Raw genomic sequence first — 19,814 nt, 5'->3', positions numbered from 1 at the left:
CTTAGGAATAGGCCATTCCCAAGAAAACAACATATAAAAGAAAAACTCTGGAGAGTGGCATAGATGATGCTTATAATGGGATAATTTGGAGGCAACATTAATAATTTCTTCAGATACCTCCAGAATTACTACGATGGGGCTCAGATGTAAAATCTCACCTCTCAAGGCATTTACAATATAGAATGAAAGATGAAAAATATGTAATAAACTATAACAATTTTATTTGAATGAAATAATAAAGCCAACTAGTATGTTACAATAGAGGAGACCCTGTTACCTCTCCAAAGTCTGTGTTAACTCCCTCTATGGCCTAGCATAAACCATTTTCCTCTCTAAGTAACTCCTGATCTATGAACAGTTTAGTAGGGGGACTTCCTGTTGGCATAGGGGTTAAGTCTCAGTGCTATCACAGCTGTGGCCTGAGTTCGATCCCCCACCAGAGAGCTAAACCACATATGATGCAGCAGACCTCTCCTATCTTGCCATTGTTCCCCTTAGCAGTGTATTTCAGTAGAGCCACCTGTTCTGCTCTCCATTCTGTTCTGGTGAATCCTCTCATCCCCTGCACCTCTGGTCTACACTCCAGTTCTTCTATGCACAAATAAGTAAATAAATCTTTAAAAAATTAAAGTTTAGTAAACTTTCCACATATGAAGTCTTTTTTTAATGTCTAACAAATTTCTTAGATCTTCACATTACTGTAATTGTATTTTGAGTTCATGCTAATGGATAAAGCACATACCATAAAAATACTACCATATCCCATAATCCTTTTAAAAAGAAAGATCTGCACTTCATAAACATTTAATGAAAAACAGGAACACACAAAAAATTATTTGTTCCACCTCACTGTTTAATATGCATATGGGTTTCTTTTTTAGTATTCTCTATAAAGTCTTCCCAGTCTTAAATCTGTTATGATCATCGGAAAGCTAATCAGGACCAGGGTGAAAATAAAGTCATTAAGAAAGAAATAAGAAAGGAAATAATAAATTCAACAAGAACATCAATTACAGTTATCATTAAATGAGCATCTAAAAAGTTCCCAACATGATGTTAAATCTTTTATAATTATTACATGCACATGGTTAAAAAACCAAAAAACTACAAAGACATGCAATGAAAAAATTCCCTTATTCTGGAATCCTAAAATTTCTAGATTCCTAAACTTCCCCAAAGGCAACAATTATTAATTTCAATTGGATCCTTTCAAATGTTGATACTTGCCATCATATTTAATTTTCACACTCTCTGGGGTAGATGGTATTAATTTATAAATTAAGAAACTGAGCTTTAAAGAGATTATCTGGGCAAAGTCATGAGTCATGAAGAGACAGAGCAGGAATTAGAACATGGGCCCAATCAACCATGCACAAACCCATTCTACACGCAGGGATCTTCCACAGAAAACACTGGCAGATGTTCAAAGTGTCTGCAATAACAAAAAAACAGAATCCCAATGTCCAGTAAGGATTGCTATTATCTATCCATTAAGGACAGGTGATCAATCATACATACACTGTGAAATACTATGCAGCCATTAAAAATAAGGTTAAAAAACAAATTCTAAATCCAGATGTGTGATACAGGATAATCTCCAAAATAATGTATTAAGTTTAAAAAGCAACATCCATAAATAGGGAGTTACTGTTTCATGGGCATAGTATTTAAGCTTGGGATGATGAAAAAGTTCTGGAGGTGGGCAGTGGTAATATTCAGACAACAATGTGATTTATGTAATGACAACATATGCAAAAAACTGTTATATATTTTTTACTACAATTTTCTAATGCAAAAAAAGGCAACTGCAAGATAGTATAACTATAATCTCATTTTTATACAAATAGAATGTACGTAAAAATGTTTTAGACTTTATCTTGCCAGACATCTTAGCAAGGCTCCACAGTTCTAGGTGTGCTAACACACATAAAACACACTATTCAGATGTGATTTAACTGTAGTTTCCCAGCTCCTACCTTAAATGTCATGGTGGGCTCATCAAAATCCAAAATAAGCTCTAACATTAAAAAAAAAAAAAAAAGTAGGAAAATGCTGATCCTTTCCATTAAGTTCATGTGTGGAAATGTCTGGTGAGGTTAGAAAAAAAGAAGAGATGACATCATCGGTGTAAGGGGAATAAAATCCCCAAAGCTCCGGAAAGCAAAGTATGTGGCAGAGGGTAATACAGCTCTTACACCTCAAACACCTTATAATGAAAGTTTTGGGATGACAATGTGGCAACAGCCCAGCATGTAATGAGAATGGTATTCCTGTGGGTGGGATACCACAGCCTAAGACTCTAAGCATAATTACAAGAAATGGAAAGTTGACAAATGGTTTGAGAAGTTTTTCCTTCTATTTAAGGACAATGCCAGCTAAGAATATAATCTGTACTGAGATTTAGTTAAGTGAATATCTGAAAATAAACACAACATTATTGAAAGAAGAGACAGTAAAGCTGTTCTTGATGTAACCGTTCAAGTTTCTCTGACCCAGAGGAGGGTCAGGAAAGCCTTCTCTTGGAGGATAGGAAAGTTCACTCACTGTGCTCACAATCAGAAGAGCACTCCAGGAGATGGCTACAGGGGTTACCAAAAAGGAAAAGTATGGGGATAATTTTTAAAAAATCAAGACAGCACAATCTTGATAGTTAGCAGTAAGTCTACAGGGCACAGGATAATCAGCACTGAAGGCTTTTTCCTCTTCTGCTTACTTTTCATTAAAAACAAAGAGCTCATGGGCCTCCCCGGTTGAGCCCTGGGTTGCGAAGCTGCCCGCAGCCTTTGCAGCGCCGTTTCCATCCCCAGCTGCTCCCCGGCCGAGGACAAGGGTCCCGCATGGCGCGCAGACCTCTCCTGCCGCCCGCTGCTCCCCTCAGCAGTGTACTTCGGTCCTTCTGCCTGCTCTGCTCCCTGCTCTGGCTCTGGTGAATTCTCTCGCCCTCCTGTGCTTCTGACTGTACCCAGTGCTTGTATAAATAAATAATAATAATTAAAAATAAATAAATAAAAACAAAGAGCTCAATTTTCTCAGCATACATACAGGCACAGAGCACTGAAGTTTTATGAAGATATTCATGGCTGTGACATTTTCACTCTTCACAATACTGGTCCATTGTGTCAGGGAAAGTTGCTTTTTCCACTGTATTCTTCAAATCTTAGTTATGAAGTTTTTTAAGTTAATAATAAGTTATTAAAGCTCCTCAAACTAGAAAGCACAGGTATAGCTGCAGCTTCCATCATCGTTTAGGACTTTTTCATTAACAGTGGTTCTCAAGTTGTGGCCCTGAAATGCTGGGAAAGAGGAGTGTGTCTCCAAGGCAGTTTCAAGAGGCCTGGGAAATCAAAACTACTTTCAAATAATGTTTAAACATTCTTAAGAAGCTACTGTAGCCATTTGCACTATGTTGACAGTTTCACTAACAGTGCATAAGTAATAGTGGGTACAACTGCTGGTCTCTTAGCACTAATAAAGGTAGTGGTAGTATAATCAAGTTCTTCACTTCGGTATACCTGCAGGGAAAAAAAAAAGCCAATTTCTCTTTTAGGTGTCCTTGATGAAAAAGATACAACCACTCCCAGAAAAGTCCATCAATTTCTAAAAAGAAGAACATGAGCTGGTGGCACAAGGGTTAAAGTCTCTGCACTATCAAGCTGTGTCCAGCCACTGCATCATGAGTTGGATCCCGGGATCCCCAGCCAGGGAGCTGACCCACATGGTGCAACAGACCTTTCCTGACTGGCTGGCTGCTCCCCTCAGCAGTGTATTTCAGTCAATCTGCCTGCTCTGCTCCCCATTCTGTCTCTGGTGAATCCTCTCATCCTCTATACCTGTTGCCTAGACCCTAGTTCTTGTATACATAAATAAATAAAATAAATCTTTAAAGAAAAAAAAAGGTGAACATGGCATTACTATACGACTGACAGTTGCACTTTTGGACATTTATCCCAGAGAAAGGTAAAAGTATATTTACATAAAAACCTGTCCATAGGGCCTCCCCTGGTGGTGCAGGCGGTTGAGTACCGCACTGTGAAGCTGTCCGCAGCCTCTGAAGCTCCGGGTTTGATCCTGGCCAGCCGGCGAGGGTCCCACATGGCCCAGCAGACCTCTCCTGTCACGCCTGCCGCTCCCCTCAGCAGTGTATTTCATCAGTCTGCCTGTTCTGCTCCCTGCTCTGTGTCTGGTGAATCCCCTCACCCTCCTGTGCATCTGGCCTGTACCCTGGTTCTTGTATAAATCAATCAATCAATCAATCAATCAATCAATCAATCTTAAAAAAAAACAACAAACCTGTCTAAAGATGTTCTTAGCAGCTTTATTCTTAAACAGCCAAAAACTAGAAACAGCCCAAATGTCCTTCAACAGGTGAACAAATAAACTGTCAAACACCTATACCATGGCATACTACTCAGCAATAAACACAAACAAATAATGATGCATGATGATGCATGTAACATCAAGGATGAATCTCCAGGGAATTAAGCTGAATTTTTAAAAAGTCGATTCTTAAGGTTATATACTGTATGTTTGCACTTAAATAACATTTTGGGGGTGACAACATTTTAGAACTGTTGAACAGATGAGTGGTTTCCAGGATATAAGGAAGAGTAGGAAAACATGATAGTGCAAGTGGTTATGAGGGACCTTGTGATGACAGAACTAACTGTTCTATCTTGACTGTGGAGATAGATCCATTTACTTAACAGCTCAGCTAAAATTACACATATGGAATATACATGCAAATGAGTATAAGTAAAATTGAGAAACCCAAATATTACTCTTGATACCTTAGATATTACTGTTTGTCTCCAATTAGGCATGAGTAATAATATACTATGGTTTTACAAAATGTTACCAATGGGGGAAAGTGGGTAAAAGATACACCAGATCTCTCTGTATTAGTTCCTATAACTGTGTGGCAATCGACAATTAACTCAATAAAACTTCTATTAAAAAGTGTACATCTGTGTTTATAGCAGCATCATTTCACAACAAAACCATGAAGCAACCAAAGTGTCCATCAAAGGGATGAATGAATAAACAAAACAAATTGTCTATAACTATAATGGAATATCAGTCAATTTTAAAAAAGAAATTCTGACATGATTCAACATAGGTGAACCTTGAGGAATTATGCTAATAAAATAAGTCACATACACAAAAAACAAATACTGGGTGATTTCACTAACATGAGATACCTGAAAGTCAAAATCAGAGACAGAAAATGGAACATGGGTTACCAGTGGTGGGAAGTTGTTTAATAAGCATAGACTTTCAGTTCTGCAAAATGTAAGGTTATGGTGACGATGAGCACACAAATGCTCATGTGACATATGAAAGTTAAAAAAAAAAAAAGGTAGGGGATTGTTAATGGAAAATTCAGAGAATGGAAGGAGATGGGATCAAGAAGGGACACTAGATGAGGAAGGGGTTCAAGCATCTTAAAAGCAAACTGTTGTAATCCTTAGTTATACTGTCTATCCACTGTATCATTATTCTTTATATTTTACATATCTAAAAGTTTGTATGACTTAATATTCAATAATCTTTAAAAAAAGAAAAAATGTCCTAGAAACAGTACAAATTATTATTAAAGCTTGATTCTGACCTTTCTGTTACTTGTGATGAGTAGGAAGGTATGCATAAAGCACTTCTGCTGCATACCAGTGTGGGTGTTAAGATGACTGCCTGGAGGAAGAGCACGTATCACTGAGTAAAGAGCTGAATTAAATACTTTTTTTATGACACACCATTTTTACTGGACAGAATAACTGACAAACTGTTTTTTAGGCCTGTATTTGGCAGACATTTCTTTAAACAAAGTGAACCTATCACTTTGAGGAAAACCATTGACAACAGAATCCTGCCAGCGATAAAATCAAGTTTCAACTGAAAATGAGAATTTTGGAAAACTTATAGCCACCACTTTGAATATCACAGCTTCACAAAAATAGAAGACTTTTGAAACTAATGAGAGGTATGAAATCAATGGTGATAATAACAAATGTTATTTAGTGATCTTGTATAAGTAAAATGTTTCAGCATTATTGAACCGATATTTTCCAAGTGATAAACATGTGATATTACAATGAGAAATAAGTCCATTTAAACTGCAAGAAAGACCAATGAAATTTTTTTTGTTGTTGCAGTAACATTAGCATACAACAGTGCATAGGTTTCAGATGTACAGTTTCTCTCTTCAGCAACTAAAGCCAATAAATTCTATGCAACAGTGCGAAAAATTCATTGGTAAGGTAGGACTTCAGATTTCACACCCAAAGCAATCTTTAAGTACTACCACTTAGCTAGTTTTGGTGCAATAACAAAATATACCCACAATTATTTGAAAAATCTATTAAAATATTCCTCCCTTTCCAACTACCTAACACCAACTTTTGTTCATACAGTTAAATCAAAATGTATCACAATAGACTAAAAGCAAAGCAGCTAGAAAAATCCAGCCGCCTTCAATGTAGTATCATGGCAAACATTGGAAAGGTCTGCAAACTGTAAAAATGCCACTCGTTGCACTAATTTTTCTATATTGGAAAATATTTTCATTAAAATATGTGATGTACGTTAACTTATCATGGACTTACTGTTTATACTGCTAATTAAAAAATATTTTTCAGTCTCAGTTTTCATTTTTAATAAAGTATCTGTAGGTAGAACCATCATAAGCAGAATTTCTTTTCTAGCTTTAAAACGGGTGCTAAGACCATGACGTCCGAGAAGCGCTTGCCCACAGTGTACCCCGGCTGGCAGGATTTAAATTATTCACTAAGGAAACACTGGCTGGTCCCGCGCTCTGCCACAGGGAGCGAGTGGCCGCCGCACAGCGCCCTCAGCGCACAGGACACGTCGACGACACCCCGAAACCACCGCCCCGCAGCAGCCCGGCCGCGAGGCCTCGGCGCGGGGCCCTCCCGGCGCGGGTCGCCCAGCCGGACGCCGTCCCGTCCCGGGACGCCCGCACGCCTCGGCTCGGGGCGGCCGGAAGCGCCCGGGAGCGCAGGCCGCCCGCCCACGGCCGGGCCCGGGAGGAGCAGGCCGAGGGCGAGTCCGCGCCGACGTGGCGGGTGGAGAGTGGCGGCCGGGTCCGGCCTTACCTGTTGGTCATTCCTGCCGCCACGCCCAGCATCTCCGCGCCGTCGGCCACCGGCCCTCAGCACCTCCGCTGCCCGCGCCGCGGCAACCACGTCCTCCGTCGCCTCTGCGGCCAGGCGGGCGGGCCACGCGCAGGAAGGGAAGGCGGGCAGGGGCGGGGAGGTGGCCGCCTCCCGCCCAGAGCCGGCAGAGGGGCGGGCTGGCCGCGCGGGGGCGCGCGCCGGGAGGAGGCCGGGCGGGGAACGCGGGGCCGGGGACGCGAGGCGCCGGCGAGCCCGCCCCCGGCCTCAGGCCCCGCCCCCTCCGGGCCGCCTGGCCTGGGCCCCGCCCCCGGCACGGACCCGCCCCCGGCCGGTCTCGACCCACGTCGTCCCGACCCCAGCACCGCCCGGCCGCCGGTCTGACCGCGGCGCCGCCCACCCTTGTCGGACCTACCCTCCCCGCCGGCCCGCCCCAGCCGGGGTCGCCAACCCGCTCCGCGCGCACGCCCAGTCGACACCGCCTTGCCCGCCCGCGGCGCGCGCCCCGAGCCTGGCCTGAGAGGCGTGTACGAAGGCCGGGCGGGGTCCCAGAGGTTACCCGGTAGCCCGGGGCTTGCTGCCTCCGGGGTGACCGCATTTTAAGCCTCCAGCTGGACCGTGTAGCTCTAGCAGAGGTCTTTGGGACCAAGGTGTTGCGCGCCCCAAGGTGCGCCCAAGAGCCTGGTGAGATGCTGAGGAGACTGTGAGAAGGGGGTGTCTAGCTCACCAGGCTTCCGGGAAGGGGTCCTTGTCTATACTGGGCACCCCAGAGGTCCTGTACTGCAAGCCTGGCACATAATGGGCTGCTCCCTAGGATTTTCACTGCTTTTATAGGAAGACAACCTTCCTTTGAAACATTCAGTCCTGTTTCTACACCGTTTCCTTTCGGTCCTCATTCTTTTGCCCCATCCCCTCTACCAAAACCTCCTATCTGCAAGATTTAATGAAGTTATTAATCTTGGACATAAATGACCTCGTCTGGGGTAACTGATTTTGTAACTATACATACTTTCTAAATCGATCTTCAACCATGCTAGATATATGTGTAAAAACACTGGATGCCTTGGACATCTTTATATCAAAATAAATTAACACCAGATATTTATGTTTTTAAAAATAACATTAAAAAACTGTGAGAAAAAAAATTAAGGTTGGAGTGGAAAGAAACTTTTCAAACAGAATATAAGCTCCCAAAGTCATAAAATTAAAGATTGATAAATGTGCCCAAATAGAAATCTTAAATTTCTGCAGAGCAAACAAATATGGCAAATAGCAACCGAGAAAAATATTTATAAGATGTATGACCAAAAAAAGGTCTAAATTCCTTATAAAAGGAATCAGAACAACTCTGAGAAAAATACACAATCTATATACAGAGGCTTAAGAGGGAAAAAAGAATAGATCTCGTTTTCTTCCTTGCTTTTCCACTGTACCCTTTGTTTAAGTGACAATCCCTATACTTACGTTCTACACTTGAGCACTAATGACCTCACCTCACAGTAAAATGCACCTTCACATTCCCCTAAAGGTTGACTCCCTCCAGCTCCTTGAAATTATGCTTAGGTGTGTATTCTCTTCCTGGTATACATGCTGCTCTAGAATGGAATTCCCAGAAGTGGGAGAATTGGGTCATAATGTACAGTGGTATTATTTTTTCTAGATTTTGCAGATTGCTCTTCAGAATGACTATATCATTCTGCACTTAATCCTAATTATTAAAAAATAGATTTGGGACAGCTTAAAAAGTAGGATATTCCAAAGGAATTGGCACATGCTACCTAGCTATATGGGTACACATATGATTTTCTCAATGAGCACTCATAACAGGCCTGCAAGCTTCATTTCTTTCCCACTTTTACTCACCTTAATTTGCCTTTTATTTACCAGTATCAGCTTTCAGTTGATAGTCTGCGTTCATTCTGATCTTTGAAAATGATTGTCTTCTTAAAATAACATTGTCATTCTTCACATTACATGTTTCCTCTGTGGAATTCCTGTCACAGCAGTGACAGGAATTGATATTCATGTCATATATGATGTTGGTCATAGGGAGAAGGAATAGGATATATGACTTTGAGCAACATTGTTGGGGTCAAGACAGAATTCTCTGAGCCCTAAGTGACCTTACATTGCTGACAGAAGAGTCATTGCTTCATAATTCCAATCATGGGACCAGGGTGTCAAGAGTAGCTTTCTAAGGCGCCTACCTAGTCCCCTTGAGAATGCCCATTGCTTCTCATGTTTGTAAGAAAGAGGCCAGGACTAGGAATGTAGTGCTTAAGATGTTGCAAGGTGAAGGAGGACTTAGCTTTTATAAATATTCCTAAATCTTTACTCCTTTGAGTTATACATGAACACTCCCATACACCATGAAATCAGTGAAGTTTCATTAAAATCCAGTCTGACTTCACTATATCTCTTGGTAATTTACATTCCACTGTATCACAACCACAAGAAATGGTTGACTAGATCAGCAATGAATGGTATGTATATTATTTTACAGAGAGTAATCCCTCCTATCCTCAGTACAGACAACATTCACATAACTTCTATTACAGTGTATTGTTTTATTTATTTTTTGAAAGATTTATTTATTAATGCATGTAAGAGCTGGGGTGTAGACCAGAGGTGCGGGAAGGGTGAGAGGATTCACCAGAGACAGAGCAGGAAGCAGAACAGGCAGATGGACGGAAACACACTGCTGAGGGGAGCAGCAGGCACTACAGGAGAGGTCGCCCTGTACCTCCTCCACCTCCCCCCTCCCTATCATCCCCCTTCCCTCCCCTCATTCATCTGTTTTGGAGCATGAGTTATTTCTGTATCTTGGCTATTGTAAATAGTGCTGTAGTAAACATAGAAGTGCAAATTTCCTTTTGAATTATTGTTTTGTGTCCTTTGGGTAGATTTCTAGTTGTGGAATAGCTGGGTCATATGGCAGATACAATTTTATTCTTTTAACATTTTAACATTTTAACATTTTAACACAGCTTTCCAAAGCAGAATTTTACATTTTAATCAGCAGTGTAAGAGGATTCCTTTTTCTCCATATCCTTGCCAGCACTTGTTGATTCTGTTTTTTTTTTTTTTTTTTAATACAGGCCATAACTCACAGGTGTGATGTGGTATCTCATTGAGGTTTTGATTTACATTTCCCTTATAAGTGATGATGAACATATTTTCATATGCCTATTGGAAATTTGCATTTCTTCATTGAAGAAGTGTCTTTTTAGCTCTTCTGCCCAATTTTTAATTAGGTTGTTTGATTTGTTTTTGTCAAGTTATATGAGCTCTTTGTAGATCTTTGATTGCATTCCCTTGTCAAATTTATGGTGTGCAAATAGTTTCTCCCATTTGTAGGCTATCTCTTCATTCTGGTTACTCTCTCTTTTGCTGCACAGAAGCTTTTTAGTTTGATGTAGTCTCAGTTATTTATATTCTCCTTTGTTTTCTTTGCTTTTGGAGACATATCCTCAAAGATGTTTCTGAAAGTTATGCCTGGAAGTATTTTGCCTCTATTTTCTTCTATATATTGTATGGTTTCAAGTCTTACATCCAAGACATTTATCCTTTTTGAATTGACTTTTGTTTATGGTATGAAATAGTGATCGAGTTTCTTTTGTAGGTGGCAATCTGAATTACCCAGCAGCGTTTAATGAAGACACTGTCCTGTTCCACTGTATATATACTTTGCTACTTTGTCATAAATTAATTGACCATCTATGTGTAATTTATTTTGGGACTTTAAATTCAATTCCATTGATCTGAGTGTCTGTTTTTGTTCCAATACCAAGCTGTTTTTATTATTATTGCTTTGTAGTATAGTTTGACATCTGGTCTTGTAATACTCCCATCCTCCCCCTTTTTACAGGAGAGATTTTGTTATTCAGGTCTTCTGTGATACCACATGAATGTCAGCAGTATTTTTTCTATTTCTTTCAAGATTTCCATTGCAATTTCTATTGAAATGTAATCTGTAAATTTCTTTGGGTAGGATGGTCATTTTGATAATTTAATTATTCCAATCCATGGGCAGGGACTATTTTTCCATGTATTTTTATCTTCTATTTCCTTTAACAATCTTCTATACTTTTACTTTTATAGTTTCTTCACCTTCTTTGTTAGGTTTATTCCCAGGCATTTAATTTTTTTTTTGATATGATTGTAAATAGGATGGTTTTCTTAATTTCTTCTTCTTCTCTTCTTCAGGCTGATTGTTTGCATGTAGGAAAACAACTTATTTTTGTGTAATGATTTTGTAACCTGCCATTATACTGATCTGGTTTATTGTTATACTTATTTTTCTGTGGATTTTTAAGGGTTCTCACCATATATTACCACATCATCTGCAAATAATGAGAACTTTACTTTTTTCCCAATTTGTATTCCATGTATGTCTTTCTCTTGCCTAATTGCTCTAGCTAGGACTTCCAGTATTATATTGAAAAGCAGTGGTGATGCTCTTCAATATAATACTGGAGTACTAGCCAGAGCAATAAGACAAGAGAAAGACATAGAAGGAATCCAAATAGGAAAAGAAGAAGTAAAACTATCACTATTTTCAGATGATATGATAATATACAGAGAACCCTAAAAACTCCACAGAAAAACTAATTAAAATAATCAACCAGTTTAGTAAAGTAAAAGGATACAAAATCAACAAACAAAAATCAGTAGTCTTCCTATATACACAAACCATAAGTCTGAAGGAGAATTCAAGAAAACCATCCCTAATATAAATTAAACAAACAAATGAACAAAAACAAATACTTGGAATAAACCTAACAAAACAGGTGAAGAACCTACACAAAGAAAATTTTAAAACGATGTTAAAAGAAATAGAAGAAGACACAAAGAAATGGAAAGACATCTCCTGCTCATGGATTGGAAGAATTAACATTATTAAAATGGCCATCCTACCAAAAGCAATTTACGGATTCAAATGCTATTCCAATAAAAAATCTCAGTGACATTCTTCAAAGAAATAGAACAAATACTTATGAAATTCATATGAAACCACAAAAAAATGCAAATAGCCAGAACCCTACTGATGAAAATGAAGGAGAATGGAGATATCACATGTCCAAACTTCAAACTATACTGCAAAGCCATAATAATTAAAACAGTATGTATTAAAACAAAAACAAATACACAGACCAATGGAACCAAATAGAAAGCCCAGAAATAAAGCCACACTTATTTGGATAACTAATCTTTGACAAAAGAGCAAAGAATATGCAATGAAATATGCACAGTTTGTTCAATAAATGGCACTAGGAAAACTGGACCACCACATATGAAAGAATGAAACTAGACCACTACCTCTCGCCATGCACAAAAATCAACTTGAAATGGGTAAAAGATATGGACATAAGACCTGAAACCATAAAATATATAGAAGAAAATATAGGTAAAACACTACAAGATATACATCTCAGTAACATCTTTAAAGACTCATCACCCAAAGCAAAGAAAGTTAAGGAAAAGACAAACACCTAGGATTACATCAAACTGAAAAGCTTCTGTTCAGCAGAAGAGGCATTAACCAAATCAAAGAGACATCCTACTGATTGGGAAAAAATCTTTGTACTCCAAACAAATGATAAGGGACTGATCACAAAGATATATGAAGAACTTACAGGACTCAACAAAAACAAAGTAAACAATCCATTCAAGAAATGGGTAGAACTTAGAAGATACTTCTCCAAAGAGGAAATGCAAATGGCCAACAGGCATATGGAAAATGATCAACATCCCTTATAATCAGGGAAATGCAAATCAAGACCACAATGAGATACCACCCTACACCAGTAAGAACGGCACATATCAAAAAAACAAGCAACAACAAATGTTGGCAAGGATGTGGTAAAAGGAAGTGGGAGTGCAAACTGGTCCAACCACTATGGAAAGCTGTATGGAGGTTCCTTAGTCTATTAAAAATGGAGCTACCATATGATCCGGCAATTCTACTCCTAGGGATCTACCCAAAGGACACAAAAACAGTGATTCAAAAGAGCACCTGTACACCTATGTTTATTGCAGCACTATTTACAATAGGTAAAACCTGGAAACAACCCAAATGCCCAAAAACAGATGACTGGATCAAGAAGATGTGGTATACATACACAATGGAATATTATTCAGCAATCAAAAAAGATCAACTCATGCCATTCGCAGCAATGTGGATAGAGCTAGAAGGAATTATGCCAAGTGAAATAAGCCAGAAGGAAGAAGAAAAATATCGGTTGGTTTCACTTATAACAGGAATATAGAGGAACCAAATAAGACATCCATGTAAAAAAAAAAAAAGTACAAAACACAACAAAACAAAAACAGACAATTATAAATCAGAGACATACTGCAGGGGAAGAGGAGGGAGAAGGGTGAGTGGGAGGGAGTGAGGAGCACAGGGGACTGTAGTGATGGTGCAGGGGTGCCTTGGGGAAGGAAATTCTATGGGCGCTTAATCTGAGGGGATGGGGGAAGCAAATATTGTCTAAAAATGTAAAAAATGATATGATAAATGTTAAAATAAAAAATAATTTAATAAAAATCTCTTTGAAAAAATGACTGCAAGTATAAGGTGTAAGCCTTATTTTTCATTGACTTTATTACTGAACTCATCTATATGTTTTTTTAAATTTTGTTGTATCTTTTTGATTAGCTTTTCTGATTTCTCTTGTATCATTTTGACTTTTCTAAATTTTCTTCAATTTCTTTGAGTTTTTTTATTATAGTAATTCTGAGCGCTTTTACTGATAGCAATATAATCTACCATATTAATGTGTTTGGATTCTGGAGCACTGTTCTCATCTTGTAATAGCATATTCTTTTGATGTGTGAAGTTGCCATGTGCTATATATTTTCATCTGTCCATGCTACTTGAAGTCAGCCTATATTTTTAAATGTCTGTAGCGGTAAATTAGTATGAACTGCATTTACTTTCTCCATAGATGGTGCTGTACTTTTGTTTTATTTTATTTTTTCCTTTGCATGCTTCTTTATGTACTTGATCTGTTTTGTAGTTGTTGATTCAGCAGGTGAAGGGGGGTTCTGGAGGTATACAGATATTGGTGCTAATGAGTGTGCTTGTGGCACCACAGATACCACTGATCTTTGGTCTTCAGATCAGTCTGTACATTCTCACTGTGTCTCATGAGCTAAGCAGCCATCCCAGGAGGTAAGGAAAGGGGCATGTAAACCAGAGTGATGGCTCTGCTCTTATCTTTACCAGGAAACAAGCTTGTGTTGAGTATCCCAGCTTCTCCACATGGTTTCCCCCTTGTTCAAGGATGTGTGATCCATGCAGTCTCCACTTTCTCCTCCCTGAGGCCCCTTGCTGAGCTGACAACCCTATCTGACACCTGTTCCTACCACAGCCACTTGTTCCTCCACAGCCTCTCTCATTCACATCCTACTCAAATGCGTCTTTAATCTCTTTAGTGTGATCTGTGCACTGGTATCCAAAGTCCAAGGGGTGCTCAAGAGAGTCTTAGTTGTATCCACGGGCCTCTCTAAATGTAGTGTCTCTTCAAGGTAATTGTTAGCTATTACTCCTGATGATGAAGTCAGGAACCTCCCTCTTATCACCATCTTAATTTGGTCATATGTACCAGAGGAGACTCACAGCCTTACTCAGATGCTGCTACCACCATTACCACTTTTACAGAACCAACTTTTTGCTTTTCTACTCTGACAGCTGTTGCCAGTAGGGATCAGACACTACCACACCTTTGTGCACCGGGTCCTACACCTGCCCAGACCTGTCTCTTATGTATTGCCTGGTCAATGCTGCCTTATGTGCCAGTCCCTAATTCTCAGTGCTTGGTTAGGTTGACAATTCCTCCTTACTTTTCATGGATACACTCTTTATTAGTATAAAATATTTTTCTTCTACTTTTAATTTACTAAGAGTTTATAGGAATGTGTGTTGAATTTGATCAAAAAACATTTCTCTTTTTATCTGTTAATATTTATGGACTTTCTAATATCAACCTATCATTGCAGGCCTAAGATAAACCCAGCTTAATCATAAGTCACCTTCTTTTATACACAGTAGCATTTAATTTGTTAATTTTATTTTGTTTAGAATTTTTGCACAAGTCCTACCCATAAGGTAGAATTTGCAGTATTCCTTTCTCATTATATCCTATCTTTTTTTTTTTTAAAACATTTATTTATTTATTTATACAAGCACTGGGTACAGTCAGAAGCGTGGGAGGGTGAGAGAATTCACCAGAGCCAGAGTTGGGAGCAGAACAGGCAAACTGACGAAGTACACTGCTGAGAGGAGCAGCGGGCGAGGCAGGAGAGATGTACATGCCATGTGGGACCCTGACCAGCAGCCGGGGATCAAACTGGTGCTGCAGAGGCCGCGGGCAGCCTTGCAGCCCAGCTCTCAACCACTGTGCCACTGGGGAGGCCCTATATCCTATCTGATTGTGACAACAGGGATTATGCTGGCCTTATAGAATAAGTTGGAGAATTTTTTCTTATTGTCTGAATAAATCTGCATATGTTTGGGACTATTATTACTTTTGAAAGTTTGGTTGTGTCATTAAATCTATTTGATCTTTGCATTTTCTTTTGGGAAGAGATTAGAACCATGCAAACTTCTTTTATAGTTATAGGAATATTTAACTTTTTTTAATTTTTAAAATATTTATATATGTATATTACATCATTATTCATTTTTGTACAATGTTTGCTTTCTCCTCTCAGGTGTAGCCCCCATAAAATTCCCACCACCAATTCACCCATGCGCCATCACCATAGTCCCTTCCTTGTGCTCTTCCCTCCACTGTTTTAATCCCTCTGCCTCCACCTCCCTTGCAGAATGTCTCTGATTTATAGTTGCTGGGTAACTGTGTTTATTCATTATTTTTTTTCCCTGATCCCTTATTTGGTTCCCCTATATTCCTACTATAAGTGATCACTGCAGGTACACAGCATCTACAGAGTATATTTAAATATTAAAGGAATTGGTCTATTTGTTCTCTGAAGTTTCAAAAGTGTTAGCACAAATTTATTTCTATTATTGTCATATCTTTTAAAATTATACTTAGTACAAATTCCCCTGTATATTAATAAAATTACTTACTTGTATCATTTCTCTTACTTCTCTTTTTTTTTTAAATAATAAATTTTATTTTTATATTCCCCCATACAATTGCAAACGCCCCATTCTGACCCCAATCCTTCCCCTCCCGCCCCCCACCCCCCAAAAAGTGTCTCTGGTTCATAGTTTTTTGTTGATTTTGATTTTCACTTTCTTATATTTATTTTCCTGGTCCCTTATTTTAGTTTTCTAGATTCCTGCTATGAGTGAGACCATCCGGTATTTTTCTTTTTCTTTTTGGCTTATTTCGCTGAGCATGATCCCTTCCAGCGCCATCCATGTTGCTGCAAATTGCATGTGTTTATCTTTTTTGAATGCTGAGTAATATTCCATGGTGTATATGGACCACATCTTCTTGATCCAGTCATCTATTTTTGGGCATTTGGGTTGTTTCCAAAGCTTAGCTATTGTAAACAGTGCTGCTATAAACATAGGGGTGCAGGTGTTCTTTGGAATTGATGTTTCTGTGTCCTTTGGGTAAATACCTAGGAGTGGAATTGCTGGATCATATGGAAGCTCTATGTTTAGTAGGTCCAGAAATCTCCACACAGCTCTCCATAGTGGTTGGACCAGTTTGCACTCCCACCAACAGTGCAGAAGAGTTCCTTTTTCTCCACACCCTGGCCAACATTTGTTGTTGCTAGTTTTTTTAATATGTGCCATTCTCACTGGTGTGAGATGGTATCTCATGGTAGTTTTGATTTGCATTTCCCTGATTACAAGTGATGTTGAACATTTTTTCATATGCCTGTTGGCCATTTGCATTTCCTCTTCAGAGAAGTTTCTTTTCTTTTTAGCTCTTCTGCCCATTTTTTGACTGGATTATTTTCTTTGTTGTTGCTGAGTCTCATCAGCTCTTTGCAGATTTTTGTGATCAGTCCTTTATCATTAGTGTTGGGTGCAAAAATGTTCTCCCCGTTGGTGGGGTTTCTCTCTGTTTTTGTTATTGTCTCTTTTGCTGTGCAGAAGCTCTTTAATTTGATGTAGTCCCAGCTGTTGATCTTTGCCTTCACTATCACTGCTTTGGGTGATGTGTCTGTAAAGATGTCTTTGATGTGCAAATCCCGTAGTGTTTCGCCTATATTTCCTTCTATGTATTTTATGGTTTCAGGTCTTATGTCTAGTTCTTTAATCCATTTTGAGTTGATTTTTGTGTATGGTGTGAGGTATTGGTCAAGCTTCATTCTTTTGCATGTAGCGACCCAGTTTTCCCAGCACCATTTATTGAACAAACTTTCTTTGCTCCAATGCATAGTCTTTGCTCCTTTGTCAAAGATTAGTTGACCATAAATCTGTGGGTTTATTTCTGGATTTTCTATTCGATTCCATTGGTCTGTATGTCTGTTCTTGTTCCAATACAATGCAGTTTTGATGATTATGGCTTTGTAGTATAGTTTGAAGTCTGGGAGTGTGATGCCTCCATTTCCTTCTTTTTTTTTTCAGTAGAGCTTTGGCTATTCGGGGTTTTTGGTGATTCCATATGAATTTCATCAATAATTGTTCTATTTCTTTGAAGAATGACATTGAAATTTTGATTGGAATAGCATTGAATCTGTATATTGCTTTTGGTAGGATGGCCATTTTAATAATGTTTATTCTTCCAATCCATTAGCAGGGGATGTCTTTCCATTTCTTTGTGTCTTCTTCTATTTCTTTTAACTGTGTTTTATAGTTTTCTTTGTATAGGTCCTTTACCTCTTTTGTTAGATTTATTCCCAAATATTTGATTTTTTTTGTTTCGATAATAAAAGGGATGGTTTTTTTCATTTCTTCTTCTTCAGATTTGTTGTTTGTGTATAGGAAGGCTACTGACTTTTGCGTGTTGATTTTGTATCCTGCCACTTTACTGAATTGATTGATGAGTTGAATTAGTTTTTCTGTGGAGATTTTGGGGTTCTCTATGTATATTATCATATCATCTGCAAATAGTGATAGTTTGACTTCTTCTTTTCCTATTTGGATTCCTTGTATGTCTTTCTCTTGTCTTATTGCTCTGGCTAGGACTTCCAGTATTATATTGAAAAGCAGTGGTGAGAGTGGACATCCTTGTCTTGTTCCAGATCTTAATGGAATTGCTTTCAGCTTTTCACCACTGAAAATGATACTGGCTGTTGGCTTGTCATAGATGGCCTTTACGATGTTGAGGTATGTTCCTTGTATCCCAAGAATTTCAAGGGCTTTTATCATGAATGGGTGTTGCACTTTGTCGAAAGCTTTCTCAGCATCTATTGATACTATCATATGGTTTTTATATTTCTTTTTGTTGATGTGTTGGATAACGTTGATTGATTTTCGGATGTTAAACCATCCTTGTGTCCCTGGAATGAATCCAACTTGGTCGTGGTGAATTATCTTATGGATACACTGTTGGATTCTGATAGCTAAAATTTTATTGAGGATTTTTGCATCAGTGTTCATTAGGGAGATTGGCCTGTAGTTTTCCTTTTTTGTGTTGTCCTTGTTCAGTTTTGGTATTAGTGTAATGTTGGCTTCATAGAACGTGTTTGGTATTGTCCCTTCCTTCTCAATTTTTTGGAAGAGTTTGTGAAGGATAGGCACTAATTCGTCTCTGAATGTTTGGTAGAATTCATTTGTAAATCCATCAGGTCCTGGGCTTTTGTTTTTGGGGAGGTTTTTGATTACCATTTCAATTTCGCTAATTGTAATTGGTCTGTTTAGGTGTTCTATTTCTTCTTTATCTAGCTTTGGGTGATTGTAGAGTTGTAGGAATTTGTCCATCTCCTCTAGATTGTTGAACTTGTTTCCATATAACTGTTCATAGTAGTTACTGATTATTCTTTTGATTTCTGCTGTGTCTGTTGTGATTTCTCCTCTTTCATTTATGATCCTGTGTATTTGTGCTTTCTCCCTTTTTTCCTTTGTGAGCCTGGCTAGGGGTTTGTCTATTTTATTGATTTTTTCAAAGAACCAGCTCTTGGTTTCATTGATCTTTTGGATTGTTTTTTTAGTTTCAATTTCATTTATTTCTGCTTTGGTTTTTATTATTTCTTTTCTTCTACTGGTTTTGGGGGTTTTTTTTGTTGTTCTTTTTCTAGATCTCTGAGCTTCGAGATTAGGTTGTTTCTTTGAGTTCTTTCTTGTTTTTTGATGTGAGCTTCTATTGCTATATATTTTCCTCTTATTACTGCTTTTGCTGCATCCCATACATTTAGGATATTGGTGTCCTCCTTGTCATTCAATTCAAAGAATTTTTTAATTTCTTCTTTGATCTCCTCGTTAGTCCAGTGGTCTTCCAGTAGTGTGGTTTTTAATCTCCATGAGGTAGGATAGTTCCTTGCCTTCTTTTTATGGTTTATTTCTAGTTTGATGCCTTCATGGTCAGAAAAGATGGTTGATATGATTTCAATCTTGGTGTATATGTTGATGTTTGTCTTGTGCCCCAGTATGTGATCGATCCTGGAGAATGATCCGTGTGCGCTTGAGAAAAATGTGTACTCCGTTTTTTTGGGGTTTAGTGTTCTATAGATGTCTGTTAAGCCCAAATGCTCTAGGTCCTTATTTAGAGCTTTAGTTTCTTTACTTATTTTTTGTCTTGTTGATCTATCCATTGT

General features: G+C 38.7%; 1 protein-coding gene across 2 annotated transcripts in view; it reads right to left on the bottom strand.

The window, feature by feature from the left end:
* LIMS1 (LIM zinc finger domain containing 1) overlaps positions 1-7,141 on the bottom strand; it is a gene marked incomplete at both ends in the record, with an annotated part of 151,834 nt that extends 144,693 nt beyond the window's left edge. For both annotated transcript variants that reach the window (XM_084234719.1, XM_084234718.1), the window contains one exon: positions 7,110-7,141. In XM_084234719.1, coding sequence (XP_084090845.1) covers positions 7,110-7,141 — 32 coding nt within the window. The remainder of the gene's footprint in view (positions 1-7,109) is intronic.
* Between the last annotated feature and the right edge of the window lie 12,673 nt (positions 7,142-19,814).

The sequence above is a fragment of the Talpa europaea genome (genome assembly GCF_964194135.1).
Source record: "Talpa europaea genome assembly, chromosome: 6".
Lineage (NCBI taxonomy): Eukaryota > Metazoa > Chordata > Mammalia > Eulipotyphla > Talpidae > Talpa > Talpa europaea.
The sequence above is the reverse complement of the archived record's forward strand: the minus strand, read 5'-3'. Positions and strand labels throughout refer to the sequence as shown.